Raw genomic sequence first — 18,820 nt, 5'->3', positions numbered from 1 at the left:
ATCTACAGAACGTTTAAAGTTCCATTGGGTGATTACCACAAATAACAACAACAGCAAAAACAAACCAACTTCAAAACTTGTTACCTTCTTTATGCCAAAAACACTGTTTGCCATTGCTCCTCACTCCTCTCTTTTACTATGCTTCCACTCCTTGCAGGACGTCCTTCATACATGCAAATGCGCCAGGAACGAGAAAACTTTCGCAAAAAGTTGGTAGAATTAATTGCCCGTAAAGATGATGAGGCGGCCACCACCAATGCCATAAATGATGATTCTGGAGGTGCTGGTCCCGATACCATGGACTGGGACAGTGAATTTCCCAATCAGCAGGAAAAGGAGGTGTTACGTTATTACTACTACATTAAGCATGGTATCGATACCATTCATGTATCGCCAATGAGCAAAAAAGTTTTAAACAGGTTAGCGAAGACATAGAGACACCGAGCAGGATGATGATGAGTTGGATGCTGGAAAATGAGTGTGCCATGCATTATTGGCATTGACTTTTATCAAAAGAGGGATCTAATGATTAGCATATAATTGGTTTCTTTTTCTACTTTGTCTTCTTCTTCTTTTATGTCTTCTTTTCGTTCCATTTTTCTTTTTTATAGAATTAAGAGTCAAATTCCGCCAGTCTTAAATAAATGGGAGGTGGCTCTGTCAGAGAATATCAATGAAATCAAATCCGATTATATCTTCTCGATGAAAAAAGCTGTGGTGGATTTTGTTTTGCAAAATTCTTTGACAAATCTAAAAAAGGATACAAAGCTGGAATTGACAAAGGAGCGAAAGGAAATCAATGCCATGTCGAATAAATGGAGATATCGGTAAGATGCTTTTGTCCCTTTTTTAGATAATAGAGAGGATAAAAGGAAAATAAAGTGGAATTAAATGTTGTTCTTTCCAAGGACTACACAATTGTTAATGAATTTAAAATAGTCAATTAAAACATCCACGCCTTTTATAAGCCTTAAAAAATAGTCCATTAAAACATCCACGCCTCTTATAAGCCTTGAAAAAATAGTCATTTAAAAAATCCTCGTCTCTCATAAGCCTTGAAAAATAGTCCTTTAAAACATCCACGCCTCTTATAAGCCTTGAAAAAAAATCCTTTCAAACATCCACGCCTCTTATAAGCCTTGAAAAATGGTCCTTTAAGAAATCCACGCATCTTATAAGCATTGAAAAATAGTCCTTTAAAAAATCCACACCTCTTATAAGCCTTGAAAAATAGTCCTTTAAAAATCCAAGCATCTTATAAGCCTTGAAAAATAGCCCTTTAAAAAATCCACGCCTCTTATAAGCCTTGAAAAATAGTCCTTTAAAAAATCCAGCCTTATAAAATAGTCCTTTAAAAAATCCAGCCTTATAAAATAGTCCTTTAAAAAATCCAGCCTTGAAAAATAGTCCTTTAAAAAATCCAGCCTTAAAAAATAGTCCTTTAAAAAATCCACGCCTCTTATAAGCCTTGACAAATAGTCATTTAAAAAAATCCAGCCTTGAAAAATAGTCCTATAAAAAATCCACGCCTCTTATAAGCCTTGAAAAATAGTCCTTTAAAAAATCCAGCCTTGAAAAATTGTCCTTTAAAAAATCCACGCCTCTTATAAGCCTTGAAAAATAGTCCTTTAAAAAATCCAGCCTTGAAAAATAGTCCTTTAAAAAATCCACGCCTCTTATAAGCCTTGAAAAACTAGTCCTTTAAAAAATCCACGCCTCTTATAAGCCTTGAAAAAATAGTACTTTAAAAAATCCACGCCTCTTATAAGCCTTGAAAAAATAGTCCTTTAAAAAATCCACGCCTCTTATAAGCCTTGAAAAAATAGTCCTTTAAAAAATCCACGCCTCTTATAAGCCTTGAAAAAATAGTCCTTTAAAAAATCCACGCCTCTAATAAGCCTTGAAAAAATAGTCCTTTAAAAAATCCACGCCTCTTATACGCCTTGAAAAAATAGTCCTTTAAAAAATCCACGCCTCTTATAAGCCTTGAAAAAATAGTCCTTTAAAAAATCCACGCCTCTTATAAGCCTTGAAAAAATAGTCCTTTAAAAAATCCACGCCTCTTATAAGCCTTGAAAAAATAGTCCTTTAAACAATCCACGCCTCTTAGAAGCCTTGAAAAAATAGTCCTTTAAAAAATCCACGCCTCTTATAAGCCTGGAAAAAATAGTCCTTTAAAAAATCCACGCCTCTTATAAGCCTTGAAAAAATAGTCCTTTAAACAATCCACGCCTCTTATATGGCTTGAAGAATAGTCCTTTAAAAAATCCACGCCTCTTATATGGCTTGAAAAATAGTCCTTTAAAACATCCACGCCTTGTATAAGCCTTGAAAGATAGTCCTTTAAAAAATCCACGCCTCTTATAAGCCTTGAAAATATTTGAAAAGTCCAAATAGTCCTTTAAAAAATCCATGCCTCTTATAAGCCTTGAAAGAATAGTCCTTTAAAACATCCACGCCTCTTATAAGCCTCGAGAAAATAGTCCTTTAAAAAATCCATGCCTCTTATACGCCTTGAAAAATTAGTCCTTTAAAACATTCACGCCTCTTATAAGCCTCGAAAAAATAGTCCTTTAAAACATTCACGCCTCTTATAAGCCTCGAGAAGATAGTCCTTTAAAACATTCACGCCTCTTATAAGCCTCGAGAAAATAGTCCTTTAAAAAATCCATGCCTCTTATAAGCCTTGAAAAAATAGTCCTTTAAAACATCCACCCCTCTTATAAGCCTTGAAAAATAGTCCTTTAAAAAATCCACCTCTCTTATAAGCCTTGAAAAATATTCCTTTAAAATATCCACGCCTCCTATAAGCCTTGAAAAATATTCCTTTAAAATATCCACGCCTCCTATAAGCCTTGAAAAATAGTCCTTTAAAAATCCACGCCTCTTATAAGCCTTGAAAAATAGTCCTTTTTGAAAAATCCACGCCTCTTATAAGCCTTGAAAAAATAGTCCTTTAAAAAATCCACGCCTCTTATAAGTCTTGAAAAAATAGTCCTTTAAAAAATCCACGCCTCTTATAAGTCTTGAAAAAATAGTCCTTTAAAAAATCCACGCCTCTTATATGGCTTGAAAAATAGTCCTTTAAAAAATCCACGCCTCTTATATGGTTTGAAAAATAGTCCTTTAAAAAATCCACGCCTCGTATATGGCTTGAAAAATAGTCCTTTAAAAAATCCACGCCTCTTATATGGCTTGAAAAATAGTCCTATAAAAAATCCACGCCTCTTATATGGCTTGAAAAATAGTCTATTAACAAATCCACGCCTCGTATATGGCTTGAAAAATAGTCCTTTAAAAAATCCACGACTCGTATATGGCTTGAAAAATAGTCCTTTAAAAAATCCACGCCTCTTATATGGCTTGAAAAATAGTCCTATAAAAAATCCACGCCTCTTATATGGCTTGAAAAATAGTCTATTAACAAATCCACGCCTCTTATATGGCTTGAAAAATAGTCCTATAAAAAATCCACGCCTCTTATATGGCTTGAAAAATAGTCTATTAACAAATCCACGCCTCTTATATGGCTTGAAAAATAGTCCTATAAAAATCCACGCCTCTTATATGGCTTGAAAAATAGTCCTATAAAAAATCCACGCCTCTTATATGGCTTGAAAAATAGTCTATTAACAAATCCACGCCTCTTATATGGCTTGAAAAATAGTCCTTTAAAAAATCCACGCCTCGTATATGGCTTGAAAAATAGTCCTTTAAAAAATCCACGCCTCTTATATGGCTTGAAAAATAGTCCTTTAAAAAATCCACGCCTCTTATATGGCTTGAAAAATAGTCCTTTAAAAAATCCACGCCTCTTATATGGCTTGAAAAATAGTCTATTAACAAATCCACGCCTCTTATATGGCTTGAAAAATAGTCCTTTAAAAAATCCACGCCTCGTATATGGCTTGAAAAATAGTCCTTTAAAAAATCCACGCCTCTTATATGGCTTGAAAAATAGTCCTTTAAAAAATCCACGCCTCTTATATGGCTTGAAAAATAGTCCTATAAAAAATCCACGCCTCTTATATGGCTTGAAAAATAGTCTATTAACAAATCCACGCCTCTTATATGGCTTGAAAAATAGTCCTTTAAAAAATCCACGCCTCGTATATGGCTTGAAAAATAGTCCTCTAAAAAATCCACGCCTCTTATATGGCTTGAAAAATAGTCCTATAAAAAATCCACGCCTCTTATATGGCTTGAAAAATAGTCTATTAACAAATCCACGCCTCTTATATGGCTTGAAAAATAATCCTTTAAAAAATCCACGCCTCGTATATGGCTTGAAAAATAGTCCTTTGAAAAATCCACGCCTCTTATATGGCTTGAAAAATAGTCCTATAAAAAATCCACGCCTCTTATATGGCTTGAAAAATAGTCTATTAACAAATCCACGCCTCTTATATGGCTTGAAAAATAGTCCTTTAAAAAATCCACGCCTCGTATATGGCTTGAAAAATAGTCCTTTAAAAAATCCACGCCTCTTATATGGCTTGAAAAATAGTCTATTAACAAATCCACGCCTCTTATATGGCTTGAAAAATAGTCCTTTAAAAAATCCACGCCTCTTATATGGCTTGAAAAATAGTCCTATAAAAAATCCACGCCTCTTATATGGCTTGAAAAATAGTCTATTAACAAATCCACGCCTCTTATATGGCTTGAAAAATAGTCCTTTAAAAAATCCACGCCTCGTATATGGCTTGAAAAATAGTCCTTTAAAAAATCCACGCCTCTTATATGGCTTGAAAAATAGTCCTTTAAAAAATCCACGCCTCTTATATGGCTTGAAAAATAGTCCTATAAAAAATCCACGCCTCTTATATGGCTTGAAAAATAGTCTATTAACAAATCCACGCCTCTTATATGGCTTGAAAAATAGTCCTTTAAAAAATCCACGCCTCGTATATGGCTTGAAAAATAGTCCTTTAAAAAATCCACGCCTCTTATATGGCTTGAAAAATAGTCCTTTAAAAAATCCACGCCTCTTATATGGCTTGAAAAATAGTCCTATAAAAAATCCACGCCTCTTATATGGCTTGAAAAATAGTCTATTAACAAATCCACGCCTCTTATATGGCTTGAAAAATAGTCCTTTAAAAAATCCACGCCTCGTATATGGCTTGAAAAATAGTCCTTTAAAAAATCCACGCCTCGTATATGGCTTGAAAAATAGTCCTTTAAAAAATCCACGCCTCTTATATGGCTTGAAAAATAGTCCTTTAAAAAATCCACGCCTCTTATATGGCTTGAAAAATAGTCCTTTAAAAAATCCACGCCTCTTATATGGCTTGAAAAATAGTCCTTTAAAAAATCCACGCCCCTTATATGGCTTGAAAAATAGTCTTTTAAAAAATCCACGCCTCTTATATGGCTTGAAAAATAGTCCTTAAAAAAATCCACGCCTCTTATATGGCTTGAAAAATAGTCCTTAAAAAATCCACGCCTCTTATATGGCTTGAAAAATAGTCCTTTAAAAAATCCACGCCTCTTATATGGCTTGAAAAATAGTCCTTTAAAAAATCCACGCCTCTTATATGGCTTGAAAAATAGTCTTTTAAAAAATCCACGCCTCTTATATGGCTTGAAAAATAGTCCTTAAAAAAATCCACGCCTCTTATATGGCTTGAAAAATAGTCCTTAAAAAATCCACGCCTCTTATACGGCTTGAAAAATACTCCTTTAAAAAATCCACGCCTCTTATATGGCTTGAAAAATAGTCCTTTAAAAAATCCACGCCTCTTATATGGCTTGAAAAATAGTCCTTAAAAAATCCACGCCTCTTATATGGCTTGAAAAGTGGTCCTTAAAAAATCCACGCCTCTTATATGGCTTGAAAAATAGTCCTTTAAAAAATCCACGCCTCTTATATGGCTTGAAAAATAGTCCTTAAAAAATCCACGCCTCTTATATGGCTTGAAAAATAGTCCTTAAAAATCCACGCCTCTTATATGGCTTGAAAAATAGTCCTTTAAAAAATCCACGCCTCTTATCTGGCTTGAAAAGTGGTCCTTTAAAAAATCCACGCCTCTTATAAGCCTTGAAAAATAGTCCACGCCTCCTTATAAAATAATTGTTTTAAATATTCTCTTCTCGCCCTTTCAGTTACGACGAAAATCGTTGCCGTTTAAAAAGAACCCTGTTCTGCATACATCGCTCTGTGGCCCACATATTGGAATTGTGGAACACGAAGTACAAAGAAATCACTTTGGTGGATGCTCGAGAACTATCCAAGGTCACAACGCCATTTGAGCTGTTCGAATTTGCGGTAATTAGTTAAAAAATCATTGGGAAATATTTTTAATAATTTTTAAATTGTTTCAGTACACTGTTGGGCGCCATGTGGACCAGGCTAAAAATATGCTGGAAAATGAATGGTATGGTGAAATACATGCAATTCTCTTGAGGGCCAGTAATCGTGGCCAATTGCCGGATGTAAGGAAAACTCGTCTGATACAACGTTTCTATAATTGTGTGGCGGCTCTGATGACCCAACAGTTGGAAGATATGTGTATCCGAAGTTTAAATCGATTTGCCGATTTTATATGTGATTATGCGGTAAGTGGATTTTTTGAAGAATAGTTTTTTTCCAAAGCCTAACAAAGGCGTGGATTTTTTAAAAGTAGTTTTTCAAGGCATAACAAAGGTGTGGATTACAAAATCTGGGCCTAACAAATTCGCGGATTTTTGAAAAGTAGTTTTTCAATTTTTTTTTCATTTCAGAAATGTAATCCCGGCTTTAAAATCTCTCTGATGTTGGAGGACGAGGATGTGATTGTTTTCAATCCGAATTTTTCCAAGTTCCAAAGTGAAATGGTGCGCATAATCGAATCGATTGTCTTGGCCGTGCAAAATCTCCCGAGAATTGAGAGTAAACTTTATACAGATTTAAAAATCTCCGATAAACTTACCCTGACTCCCGCCATACCGGAATCATTAATTGCTGAGACGCGTAATCGTATTTGTGCCCTACTCGAAGAGGAGCGTATTGGACCCGAATTGCGCTTGCAAGATTTCGATGAATATATTGATTTAATGAATGGTCGTGATGCAGAGCGGGTATCGAAATTTATTTCCGCCCAGCCGGAATTCGAAGCATTCTGTCAAATGGTTCACGAGTATCGTCAGAAGGAAGATAAAATTTCCCGAGATATATGGGGTGTTATCCGAATGGGCCTCTATGAATTTCATAGAGAAAAGTTTATTGGCAACTTGGAAAGTTTTGGGAGGTATATGCAGGAACAGTTACTCAATCATATGGTCAATGATCAGCAGAATAAAATCTCCAAATTGGGTAAGGAGTATGAGTCAATTGCCAAGAAGGCCTTGACCATACCCAAAGACACAGCGGAATTGATGAGCCTTAAGGCCTATGTCATAAACACCGAGGAGAATGTGGTGCCGGAAATGGAACAGCGTTTAAGGGTGAATATGGGTCATATTTTGTGGCTGATGGACCATACCCTGTACTCCCCATTGCAAATTAAAAACAATTCCAATACCTTCCAATGGTATTTGAAATTACCCTCCATATTTGAAGATCATCGAGTGATAATTGCCGATAAGACCATCGAATATCAGGAGCTACTAAAGAAACGCATCGATAGTTTTCGCCGTGAACTGCAAACCTATTTTGATCAGGTTCAAACCTATGATGAATGGGGTGATATCAAACAATTGGCGAAATATAAACGGAAGGCTAATATTCTGGATAATCGTTTGGTTATGGCCATGGATACCATAGATCGTATCAACGAAGAGGAGACTTCGTATGGATGGGATTTGTCGCAATATTTCATAAGGAAGAAGGCTCACGATCAGCTGAAGCCATATAAGACCCTATTCGATGCGGGTCAAGAATTTATGGATAAATATGATTTGTGGATGAATGCCCAAGTGGGAGCATTCGATCCAGATGAAATTGAAACCGAAGTGGCAAATATGTATCGGATCATACAGAAATTGGAAAAGCAAATGGGTGACCATCCCACCACAATGACCCTGATAAAGGATGTGAGTCGGGATGCCAATAAAAATTTATCAAAATATTTAATTTATATATCCCTTTGCAGATCAAAGAACAAATTGAGGCCTTCCGTGAACACATGCCTATTATTTCCACATTGGGTAATCCGGGCATGAAAACACGACACTGGGAATTGGTTTCGGAGATTATCGGTTTTCCAATCAAGGTTTCACCGGACTTGACATTGGCCCGTATCATTGAATATGGCCTGGAGGATTATGTAGGGAAATTTGAGACAATTTCCGAAAGTGCCACCAAGGAAAATAATTTGGAAAGAGCCATGGCTAAAATGGTTGCGGAATGGGAAGACATATCATTTTCCGTATCACCATATAGGTAAGGTGAAATACATATTTGATTTTGAATGAATATTTCAAAGTGTTATTTATTTTTACAGAGATACAGGCACCTATAAGCTGTCGGCCATTGATGACATTCAGGTTCTATTGGATGACCAAATTATCAAGACCCAAACCATGAAGAGTTCGCCATATATTAAACCCTTTGAAAAGGATATATTGTAAGTAAAAACCTTGAGCCATATTCTTTAAAATCCCACGACTGTGGAGGTCCTTAAAAAAATATTTCTTAAAAATCCCCTATGTTAGGCTTTGAAAAAATATTCCTTAAAAATCCCCTCTTTTGCTGGTACTTAGAAAAAAACCCCACGCCTATGTTAAGCTTTGAAAAAATATTTCTTAGAAATCCACGCCAATGTTAGGCTTTGAAAAAATATTCTTTAAAAAATCCACGCCTCTGTTAGGCTTTGAAAAAATATTTCTTAGAAATCCACGCCCATGGTAAGGCTTTGAAAAAATATTCCTTAGAAATCCACGCCTATGTTAGGCTTTGAAAAAATATTCCTTGAAGGATTGAGGCCTCGAATAGGCTTTGAAAAAATATTCCTTGAAGGATTGAGGCCTCGAATAGGCTTTGAAAAAATATTCCTTAGAAATCCACGCCTATGTTAGGCTTTGAAAAAATATTCCTTAGAAATCCACGCCTATGTTAGGGTTTGAAAAAATATTCCTTAGAAATCCACGCCTATGTTAGGATTTGAAAAAATATTCCTTAGAAATCCACGCCTATGTTAGACTTTAAAAAATATTCCTTAAAAATCCACGCCTATGTTAGGCCTTGAAAAAATATTCCTTAGAAATCCACGCCTATGTTAGGCTTTGAAAAAATATTCCTTAAAAATCCACGCCTATGTTAGGCCTTGAAAAAATATTCCTCAGAAATCCACGCCTAAGTTAGGCCTTGAAAAAATATTCCTTAGAAATCCACGCCTATGTTAGGCTTTGAAAAAATATTCCTTAAAAATCCACGCCTATGTTAGGCCTTGAAAAAATATTCCTTAAAAATCCACGCCTCTAATGGACCTTGAAAAAATATTCTTTAAAAATCCACGCCTCTAATGGTCCTTGAATAAATATTCTTTAAAAATCCACGCCTCTTATGGACCTTGAAAAAATATTCTTTAAAAATTCACGCCTCTTGTAGACCCTGAAAAAATATTCTTTAACAAATCCACGCCTTTTATGGATCTTAAAAAATATTCTTTACAAAGTCAAGGTCTTGTGTGGGTCTTTTTAAAATTGTTCTCTAAAAAATCTACTCCTATTTAATGATCCTTTCTTCTCCTTCCAGAAAATGGGAAGCCAAGTTAATTTTATTGCAAGACATATTGGACGATTGGTTACGTGTCCAAGCCACCTGGATGTATTTGGAACCAATATTCTCTAGCCCCGATATTCAACAACAAATGCCCGAGGAGGGTAGACGGTTCAGCGCCGTGGATAAGGTATGTATTTCGAACTGAAACGGAATGTAAAAAATCTCTAATTTGATACTCCTTTTCAGATCTGGAAAGAATTAATGAAACAAGTCAATGCCGATTGCCGGGTCATGGCCGTGGTGGAAATTGACAAAATGTCGGAGAAATTGAAAAAGGCCTTCAATCTATTGGAAATCATACAAAAGGGTCTGAATGCCTATCTGGAAAAGAAACGTTTATATTTCCCGCGATTCTTTTTCCTATCCAATGATGAGCTGCTGGAAATCCTATCGGAAACTAAGGATCCGACAAGGGTTCAGCCACATTTGAAAAAATGTTTCGAGGGCATTGCAACCCTTAAATTTACGGAGGAGCTGGAAGTTACAATTATGCGTTCATCGGAACGTGAAGAAGTTGAACTTGTCGATATTATATCGACAGCTAAGGCCCGAGGTCAAGTGGAGAAATGGCTATTGGAATTGGAGTTGGACATGAAGAAAAGTATTCACAAGAAAATGAGTGAAGCATTCTATAGTTATCCGAATAGTGTTCGGCATGAATGGGTCCTGATATGGCCGGGCCAGTGTGTCCAATCGATATCGTTGACCTATTGGACTTTAAACATAACCGAATGTTTTATGTCCGACGATCCGTGCGGAAATTTGGAAAAATATTTGGAAACAAATGTTACGCAGGTAGGTGGAAGGTAGGGGGTAAAAAGTGAGGGGCGAACAGAAAAATCTCTCAAGAAATTTTCAAATTTGAAGGAGGATAGAAATGGGGAATTTATATGTCCAATTTCTATGTTGAAGACCGTTCCGCACTTCTAGAAGTGTCTATTCCTGACTCTTTATTTTTTATTTCGTATTCATTACTTCTTTCAGATCAATCGCATTGTGGATTTGGTCAGAGGTGATTTGAGCGCCCAGAACCGCATTACGTTAGGGGCCTTGGTAGTGCTCGATGTTCATGCCCGTGATGTCTTGGCCGAGATTGTAGAGAAAAAAGTATCCGAACTCAATGATTTTCAGTGGCTGTGTCAGGTGAGACTGTACCCTTCCCCTAATCCATAAATTTTTCAATCAAAACTAAATTCCCTTTCTCTCTCCACTCAGCTTCGATATTATTGGGAGGACAACAATTTGGATACCCGGATGATTAACTGTTCCCTAAAATATGGTTATGAATATTTGGGAAATACCACGCGGTTGGTTGTAACACCTCTGACAGATCGTTGTTATCGCACTCTCTTCAGTGCTCTGCATTTACATTTGGGTGGTGCACCGGAAGGACCCGCCGGTACCGGTAAAACTGAGACAACAAAAGATTTAGCCAAGGCTGTGGCCAAACAATGTGTTGTCTTTAATTGTTCCGATGGTTTGGATTATATTGCCCTGGGGAAATTCTTTAAGGGTTTGGCTTCATGTGGCGCCTGGTCATGTTTTGATGAATTTAATCGTATCGATTTGGAGGTGCTGTCGGTGGTGGCTCAACAAATCCTCACCATACAACGAGGTATTAATTCAGGAAGTCCCACATTGGTATTTGAGGGTACCACCCTCACCTTGGATCCCACGTGTGCGGTATTTATTACCATGAATCCTGGTTATGCGGGGAGATCGGAATTACCGGATAACTTAAAGGTAAGCTTAGAATAAAAATTATATCAAAGACAAAAATTAAAACCGATTCTCTTTTCAGGCCCTCTTCCGTTCCGTGGCCATGATGGTACCCGATTATGCCCTGATTTCCGAAATTGAATTATATTCCTATGGCTTTTTGACCGCCAAACCATTATCGGTTAAAATTGTGGCCACCTATCGTTTGTGTTCGGAACAATTGAGTACCCAATGTCATTATGATTATGGTATGCGTGCCGTAAAATCGGTTCTCAAAGCCGCAGGAGCTCTGAAATTACGTTATCGCGATGAAAATGAAGATATTTTAGTCCTACGTTCGATAAAAGATGTCAATTTACCGAAATTCTTAAATCAAGATGTCCCCTTGTTCCAAGGTATTACCTCAGATTTGTTCCCAGGAACTGTATTGCCCGAGGCGGATTATGTCATCTTCAATGAATGCTGTCGCGAGGCATGCGAACGTAATAATAAACAGTGTACCGATTTCTTTTTGGAAAAGGTGCAACAGTTGTATGAAATGATTGTTGTACGACATGGTTTGATGTTGGTCGGTTTGCCGTTTGGTGGTAAGACGACTTGTTATCGGATATTGGCTGAAACATTGGAGAATATGGAGAAAAGGGTAGGATTTATTTCCATAGAATTTGTTATGGACTTGGATATAAGGTGTCTATGTCACATAGATAACGATGATAAGATGTGTAGATCTTGTATGTGGCATAGATAAATTATCTGAGTCTTTAAGATGTCGAAGATAATGTATCGATTTCTATGCAATGCTATTTAGAAGTAGTAGATAATTTATCTGTGCTATTTAAATTTCGTAGATAATTTATCTAAGATGCCCGTGTGAAAAATCTGTTTCGCCCAATATTTTCTAATGCGATCCCCTTTTTTGCAGAACGCCGGTGAAAATCGTGCAATTTACACCATCATCAATCCCAAGGCCATTACCATGGGTCAATTGTATGGCCAATTTGATGCTGTCTCCCATGAATGGAGTGATGGGGTGCTGGCCGTAAGCTATCGACAATTTGCCGTCTCTGAGACCCCGGATCGTAAATGGTTAATTTTTGATGGTCCGGTCGATGCCATTTGGATTGAAAATATGAATACGGTATTGGATGATAATAAGAAGCTGTGTCTGATGTCCGGAGAAATTATACAACTGTCGCCCACAACAAATCTAATATTTGAACCAATGGATTTGGAGGTGGCTTCACCGGCCACAGTGTCACGATGTGGTATGATCTATATGGAACCTTCGTCGCTGGGTTGGGAACCTTTGGTGACATCGTGGAAAAATCGTTTGCCAGCCAGTTTCCATGCTGTGGCCAAGCAATTGGTGACGTCTCTCATCAAGCGGTTCTGTCCAATTTTGCTGTATATTGTAAGGAAAGCTTCGTTGGTGGAAATTGCCCCCACTTCGGATGCCAATTTAATGGTGGCCTTGATGAATATTTTCGATTGTTTCTTGGATGATTTTAAGGATGAGAAATATGTCCAGAATCTATCCGATTTGGATATGAGGGCCCAAATCGAGGGAGTGTTTTTGTTTTCCTGCATTTGGTCCATTGGTGCCTCTTTGGACTCGAATAGTCGTGAGAAATTCAATTTGGTTTTTCGCGGCCTTATGGAAAAGAATTTCCCCGATAATTTATATGAAACGTTTGGCATTCCGGAGGAGTTACATGTTCCAGCATTGCCCAAGCCTTTTATTTTCCCCATACCCAAACAGGGTTCGGTGTTCGATTATCGTTTCATTAAGGAGGGTAAAGGTAAATGGAAGCCATGGCAGGATGATGTGGCCGCCGCTCCGGCCATAAGTCGTGACATACCCGTAAATCAAATTATTATTGTGACCAATGAAAATGTCCGATCCACAGCGGTTTTGGATTTACTTGTGCGACATGGAAAGCCTGTGTTGTTTGTGGGACCCACCGGTACCGGAAAAAGTTGTTATATTATCGATTATATGCTGAAGAAAATGGATTTGTCTGTCTATAAGCCTTTGCTAATTAACTTTTCGGCCCAGACTTCGGCGAATCAAACTCAGGATATAATTATGTCGAAATTGGACAAGAGACGTAAGGGTGTCTATGGTCCACCGTTGAATAAGCGATTTGTCATATTTGTCGATGATGTTTCAATGCCATTGAAAGAGAATTATGGCGCCCAACCTGCCATTGAGTTGCTGCGTATGATGATGGATCATTGGATGTGGTATGATCGGAAGGCAATTGTCCCACTGAAATTAATCGATATACAAATGATATGCGCCATGGGGCCGCCATCGACGGGCAACACAATTACACCACGTTTCCAGCGGCATTTTAATGTGGTGGCCATTGATGAATTTAATGATGATATACTGAAGACTATTTTTAGTAAAATAATCCTGTGGCATTTGGATACGAGGTAAGACCCAAAACCTGTCTGATTTAATTGGAAAATATAACAATTTCTTTTATATCCCTACAGAGGCTTCTCCAAAGAATTTGATCCCTGCATCGAAGAAATAGTCAATGCCACCTTGACAATTTACAATAAGGCCAAAATGAATCTGCTACCCACACCAGCGAAATCCCATTATCTCTTCAATTTACGAGACTTCTCTCGAGTGATACAGGGAGTTTTACTTTCCGTTCCCGAAGCCACAGAAGATCTTAATTCCATGAGACGACTTTGGGTCCATGAAGTATTTCGCGTATACGGTGATCGCCTTGTAGAAGACTCCGATCGCAGTTGGCTGTTCACCGCTCTCTGTGAACAAATGCGCAACAGTTTCGCCATCGAACCTGAAGTCCTCTTCGAACGTTTCGTTCAAAAGGGTGAAAAACTAACCGAAGCTGATTTTCGTAATTTAATCTTTTGTGATTTTACCAATCCCAAAGCGGATACGAAAAACTACATTGAAGTACAAGATTTAGACGAGTTACGCAATGTGGTCGAATCGTATTTGGTCGAATACAACAACATGTCCAAGAAGCCAATGAATTTGGTATTGTTTCGTTTTGCCGTGGAACATTTGTCGAGAATTTGTCGCATTATAAAGCAGCCACGTAGTCATGCTCTACTTATCGGTGTCGGTGGCTCCGGACGTCAGAGCTTGACTCGTTTGGCTTCGCATATATGTGACTATGAATTGTTTCAAGTTGAAATATCTCGATCATATGGACCGAATGAATGGCATGAAGATATCAAGGGTATATTGCGTAAGATCAGTTCGTCGGAAATGCATGGGGTGTTCTTGTTTACAGATGTTCAGGTAATGTAGATATGTGTGTGTGTCAAAACATTATTTTGGAGGTATTGGGAATGTACGGACCTCAAAATAGTATTTTGTGTTCGTTCCGCAACAACATTGTGATGTTGTTTTTTATATACAGACGGTTAGAAATATATAAATTATATGAATATATGATTCAGATAACATAGATAATGTGACAACACCATTTAGATGTCTTAGATAATGTATGTGTGTTATTTAAATAACTTAGATAATTTATCTATGGCTTTGATACAGCTTAGATAATGTATATATCTACATTATTAAGATTGAGTAGATAATGTGTATATGTTGTTAGGATGATTTAAATCATTTATATGTGCCAGTTAGGTTCCAAAGATAATATATCAATGTCATAGATAATTTATCTGAGTCATTGAAATGTCATAGCTAATGAATCTAAGTCTTTACGATATCGTAGATAATGTATCTATGCCATTTAGATGTTTGAGATAATGTATCTATGTCATTTAGATATCATAGATAATCTATCTATGCCATTTATATGTCTTACATAACGTACCTAAGCCATTTAGATATCATAGATACTGTATCTATGTCATTTAGATATTATAGATAATATATCTATACCATTCTAATGTTTAGGTAATGTATCTAAGACATGTAGATATCATAGATAATGTATCAATGCCTATTAGATGTCATAGATAATGTATCTATGCCATTTTCCCGTCATAGACAATGTATATAGATGTCATAGATAATGTATATATGCTATTTAGATATCATAGATAAAGCATATATGTCATTTAGATGTCTTACATAAAGTATCTAAGCCAATTAGACATCATATATAATGTATCTATGCCATTTAGATGTTGTAGATAATGTATTATTTTGGTGTTATAGATAATGTATCTATGACATTAAAGTATCATAGATAATGTATCTACATATGTCATTTAGATGTTTTAGATAATGTATATTAGTCATTTAATTGTCGTGGATAATGCATCTATGTCATTTAAATATCACAGATGATGTATCTGTGCTATTTAGATGTCTTAGATAATGTAACTAAGTTGTTTAGATATCATAGATAATGTATCTAAGTCATTTAGATGTCATATATAATATATCTATGACATTTGAATGCCTTGGATAATGTATCTAAGCTATTTATATATCATAGATAATTTATCTAAGTCATTTTGGTGTCATAGATAATGTATCTATGCCATTAAGATGTCATAGGTAATGTATCTACGTCATTTAGGGATCATAGATAATCTATCTAAGTCATTTAGATATCATAGATAATGTATCTATGCTATATAGATGTCATAGATAATGTACCTACGTCATTTAGATGTCATAGATAATGTATCTTAGTCATTTAGATATCATAGATAATGTGTCTTAGTCATTTAGTTAACATAGATAATTTATCTAAGCCATTTAGGTAACATAGATAATTTATCTAAGCCATTTTGGTTAACATAGATAATACATCGACGCCATTTGAATACATAGATAATGTATCTACAAGATTTATTTGATATCCTTATAATAATGAAAGTTATCTATGTAACCTAATAACGTACCTGATGACAGAGATAAATTATCTATTATCTATGAAATGTATTTATTTAATCGATTTTAAAATTTTCCCATTTCCAATATTGGAAAAATCGAATCATATTTTTATCTCGGCACAATCAATTTACAATTTTATCTACTTCAGATAAAAGATGAATCCTTCTTGGAGGATATCAACAATTTATTGAACTCGGGTGAAGTTCCGAACTTGTTTAGCAATGAAGAGAAAATGGAAGTTGTCGAGAAGATGGCTCAAATTGATAAGCAGCGGGACAAGGCAGTGCAGACGGATGGCAGTCCGGTGGCCCTGTTCAATTTCTTTGTAACGGTAAGTCCGCAATGAACCTACACAAATAATCGATTATTAATTTCGAATGTTCACCCTTCCAGACCTGTAAAGATCAGCTGCATGTGGTCCTGGCCATGTCACCGATTGGTGAGGCTTTGCGTATTAGGATACGCAAATTTCCCTCAATTGTGAACTGCTGTACAATTGATTGGTTCCAGGCATGGCCAGAGGATGCTCTGTTGGCAGTGTCCACAAGGTTTTTGGCCCAGGAGGATCTAACAGATTTGGAGCGTCGTGCAGCTATAGATATGTGTATGGAATTTCATACCTCCACCCAGGCATTGTCGGAGGCATTCTATTTGAGATTGAAGCGGCATAATTATGTCACACCTACGTCATATTTGGAATTGATACAGACTTTCAAGACGTTGCTGAACAAGAAAAGAGCGTAAGTGGGGGAGAGGGGTGAAGAGTGAACGAATGAGATTTAATTTCTTTTTTTTCAGATCTGTAATGCTCAACAAAAATCGCTATTTGACTGGCATATCCCAATTGGATATTGCCGCCCAGCAAGTGGGTGTGATGCAGGAACAATTGGAAGCTTTGGAACCGAAAATTAAAGCAGCAGCCGAAACCGTTGCCATACAAGTAGCCAAGGTCACGGAAGACAGCAAGGCAGCTGAGGAACAACGTGAAATTGTCAAACGAGATGAGGCAGTGGCTGCGGAACAGGCTCAATTGGCTCAGGCCATAAAGGATGAATGTGATGCAAAATTGGGCGAAGCCCTACCCATACTCAATGAGGCAATGGCTGCCCTGAACACCCTGACCACAGCTGATATTGCCGTTGTTAAGACAATGAAATCTCCTCCGGTGGGAGTGCGTATTGTCATGGAAGCTGTGTGCATTTTGAAAGAAGTTAAACCGGAACGTATTGCCAATCCCAGTGGTGTGGGCATGATTGAAGATTACTGGGGTCCATCGAAGAAAGTTCTGAGTGATATTAAATTTTTGGATAGTCTTTTAAATTTCGATAAGGATAATATACCTCCAGCGGTCATAAAGAAGCTGCAGGAAAGGGTCTTAACGAATGAGGCATTTGATCCGGAAAAAATTAAGACCGCCTCCACAGCTTGTGAGGGGTTGTGTAAATGGGTTATTGCCCTAACGAAATATGATGTGGTGGCGAAAATTGTTGCCCCGAAAAAGATTGCCTTGGCCGAGGCGGAGGCTACCTATAATGTGAGTTTTCAAAATTTTAAAAGTAACTTCTTAAATCCTAAATTCGATGATGTTTCTATTTTCCAGGCTGCTCAAAAAACTCTGAACGAAAAACTGGCCCAACTTGCTCGGGTCGAAGCAAATTTGGCAGCGATTCAGAAGGTGTTGGACAAGCAAATGAAGGAATATGGGTGAGTAGAGAAAATTGTTCCAAGAACTATAAGAGTGGATTTTTTAAAGAATATTTTTGAAAGGGACTTTCGGAGTCGTGGATTTTTTAAAGAATATTTTTGAAAGGGACTTTCAGCGGCGTGGATTTTTTAAAGAATATTTTTTTTGAGAGGGACTTTCAGCGGCGTGGATTTTTTAAAGAATATTTTTGAAAGGCCAATCTGCTATTGGTATTCAGTGTAATTTATTATTTTTCATTTCCCCTTCTTTCAGCATCCTCCAAGCGGAACATGAGGCTTGCACGAAAAAATTACAACGAGCGCAGGATCTTATCTCCGGCTTGGGTGGTGAACGCACCCGATGGTCAGAGACCGCCAAACAGCTGGGACGCATTTACAATACCCTTACCGGAGATGTGCTAATATCCTCCGGTGTTGTCTCCTATTTAGGACCATTTACCATTGAATATCGTGTCGAACAGACCCGCAAATGGGCTGAAAAATGTGCCGGTTTTGGTATCGTCTGCAGTCAAGATTTTCAATTGGTCAATGTACTGGGCGAACCCGTCGAAATACGTAATTGGAATATATGTGGCCTACCCACTGATTCCTTTTCCATTGAAAGTGCCATTATGATGCAGTAAGTACAATAACAACAATAGCAACAAAATAGATATCCTTTGAATACAAAACCAAATCCCTTGGGGCTATTTATTAAGGGCTGAAAAACAAGAATGGGATAAAAATGTAATATGAGACCAGATAACATCAATTACAGAGAATACACAACAGTTGGGATGCAGTGAACAGAAAAAACGCAACAACAATAACGAAACAAACTTCAA

The 18,820-nt window shown here is 37.0% G+C and overlaps 1 protein-coding gene across 1 annotated transcript; it reads left to right on the top strand.

The window, feature by feature from the left end:
* Positions 1 to 163: 163 nt before the first annotated feature.
* On the top strand, positions 164 to 18,615 carry LOC133328481 (dynein axonemal heavy chain 7-like; the record flags this gene model as incomplete). The annotated part of the gene is made up of 19 exons (XM_061537047.1): positions 164 to 419; positions 612 to 827; positions 6,109 to 6,271; positions 6,328 to 6,561; positions 6,727 to 8,016; positions 8,076 to 8,365; positions 8,427 to 8,549; positions 9,680 to 9,833; positions 9,893 to 10,501; positions 10,691 to 10,849; positions 10,922 to 11,449; positions 11,508 to 12,068; positions 12,348 to 13,864; positions 13,928 to 14,714; positions 16,441 to 16,623; positions 16,686 to 17,032; positions 17,091 to 17,826; positions 17,893 to 17,996; positions 18,250 to 18,615. Coding segments are annotated over exons 1-19 (8,615 nt in total), but the record flags the coding sequence as incomplete, so codon positions are not given.
* Positions 18,616 to 18,820: the final 205 nt, after the last annotated feature.

Source organism: Musca vetustissima, unplaced genomic scaffold (assembly GCF_032173495.1).
Source record: "Musca vetustissima isolate MV318-11 ecotype Yass unplaced genomic scaffold, APGP_CSIRO_Mvet_v1 utg94941, whole genome shotgun sequence".
In the NCBI taxonomy this organism is placed as follows: Eukaryota; Metazoa; Arthropoda; class Insecta; order Diptera; family Muscidae; genus Musca; species Musca vetustissima.
The sequence above is the reverse complement of the archived record's forward strand: the minus strand, read 5'-3'. Positions and strand labels throughout refer to the sequence as shown.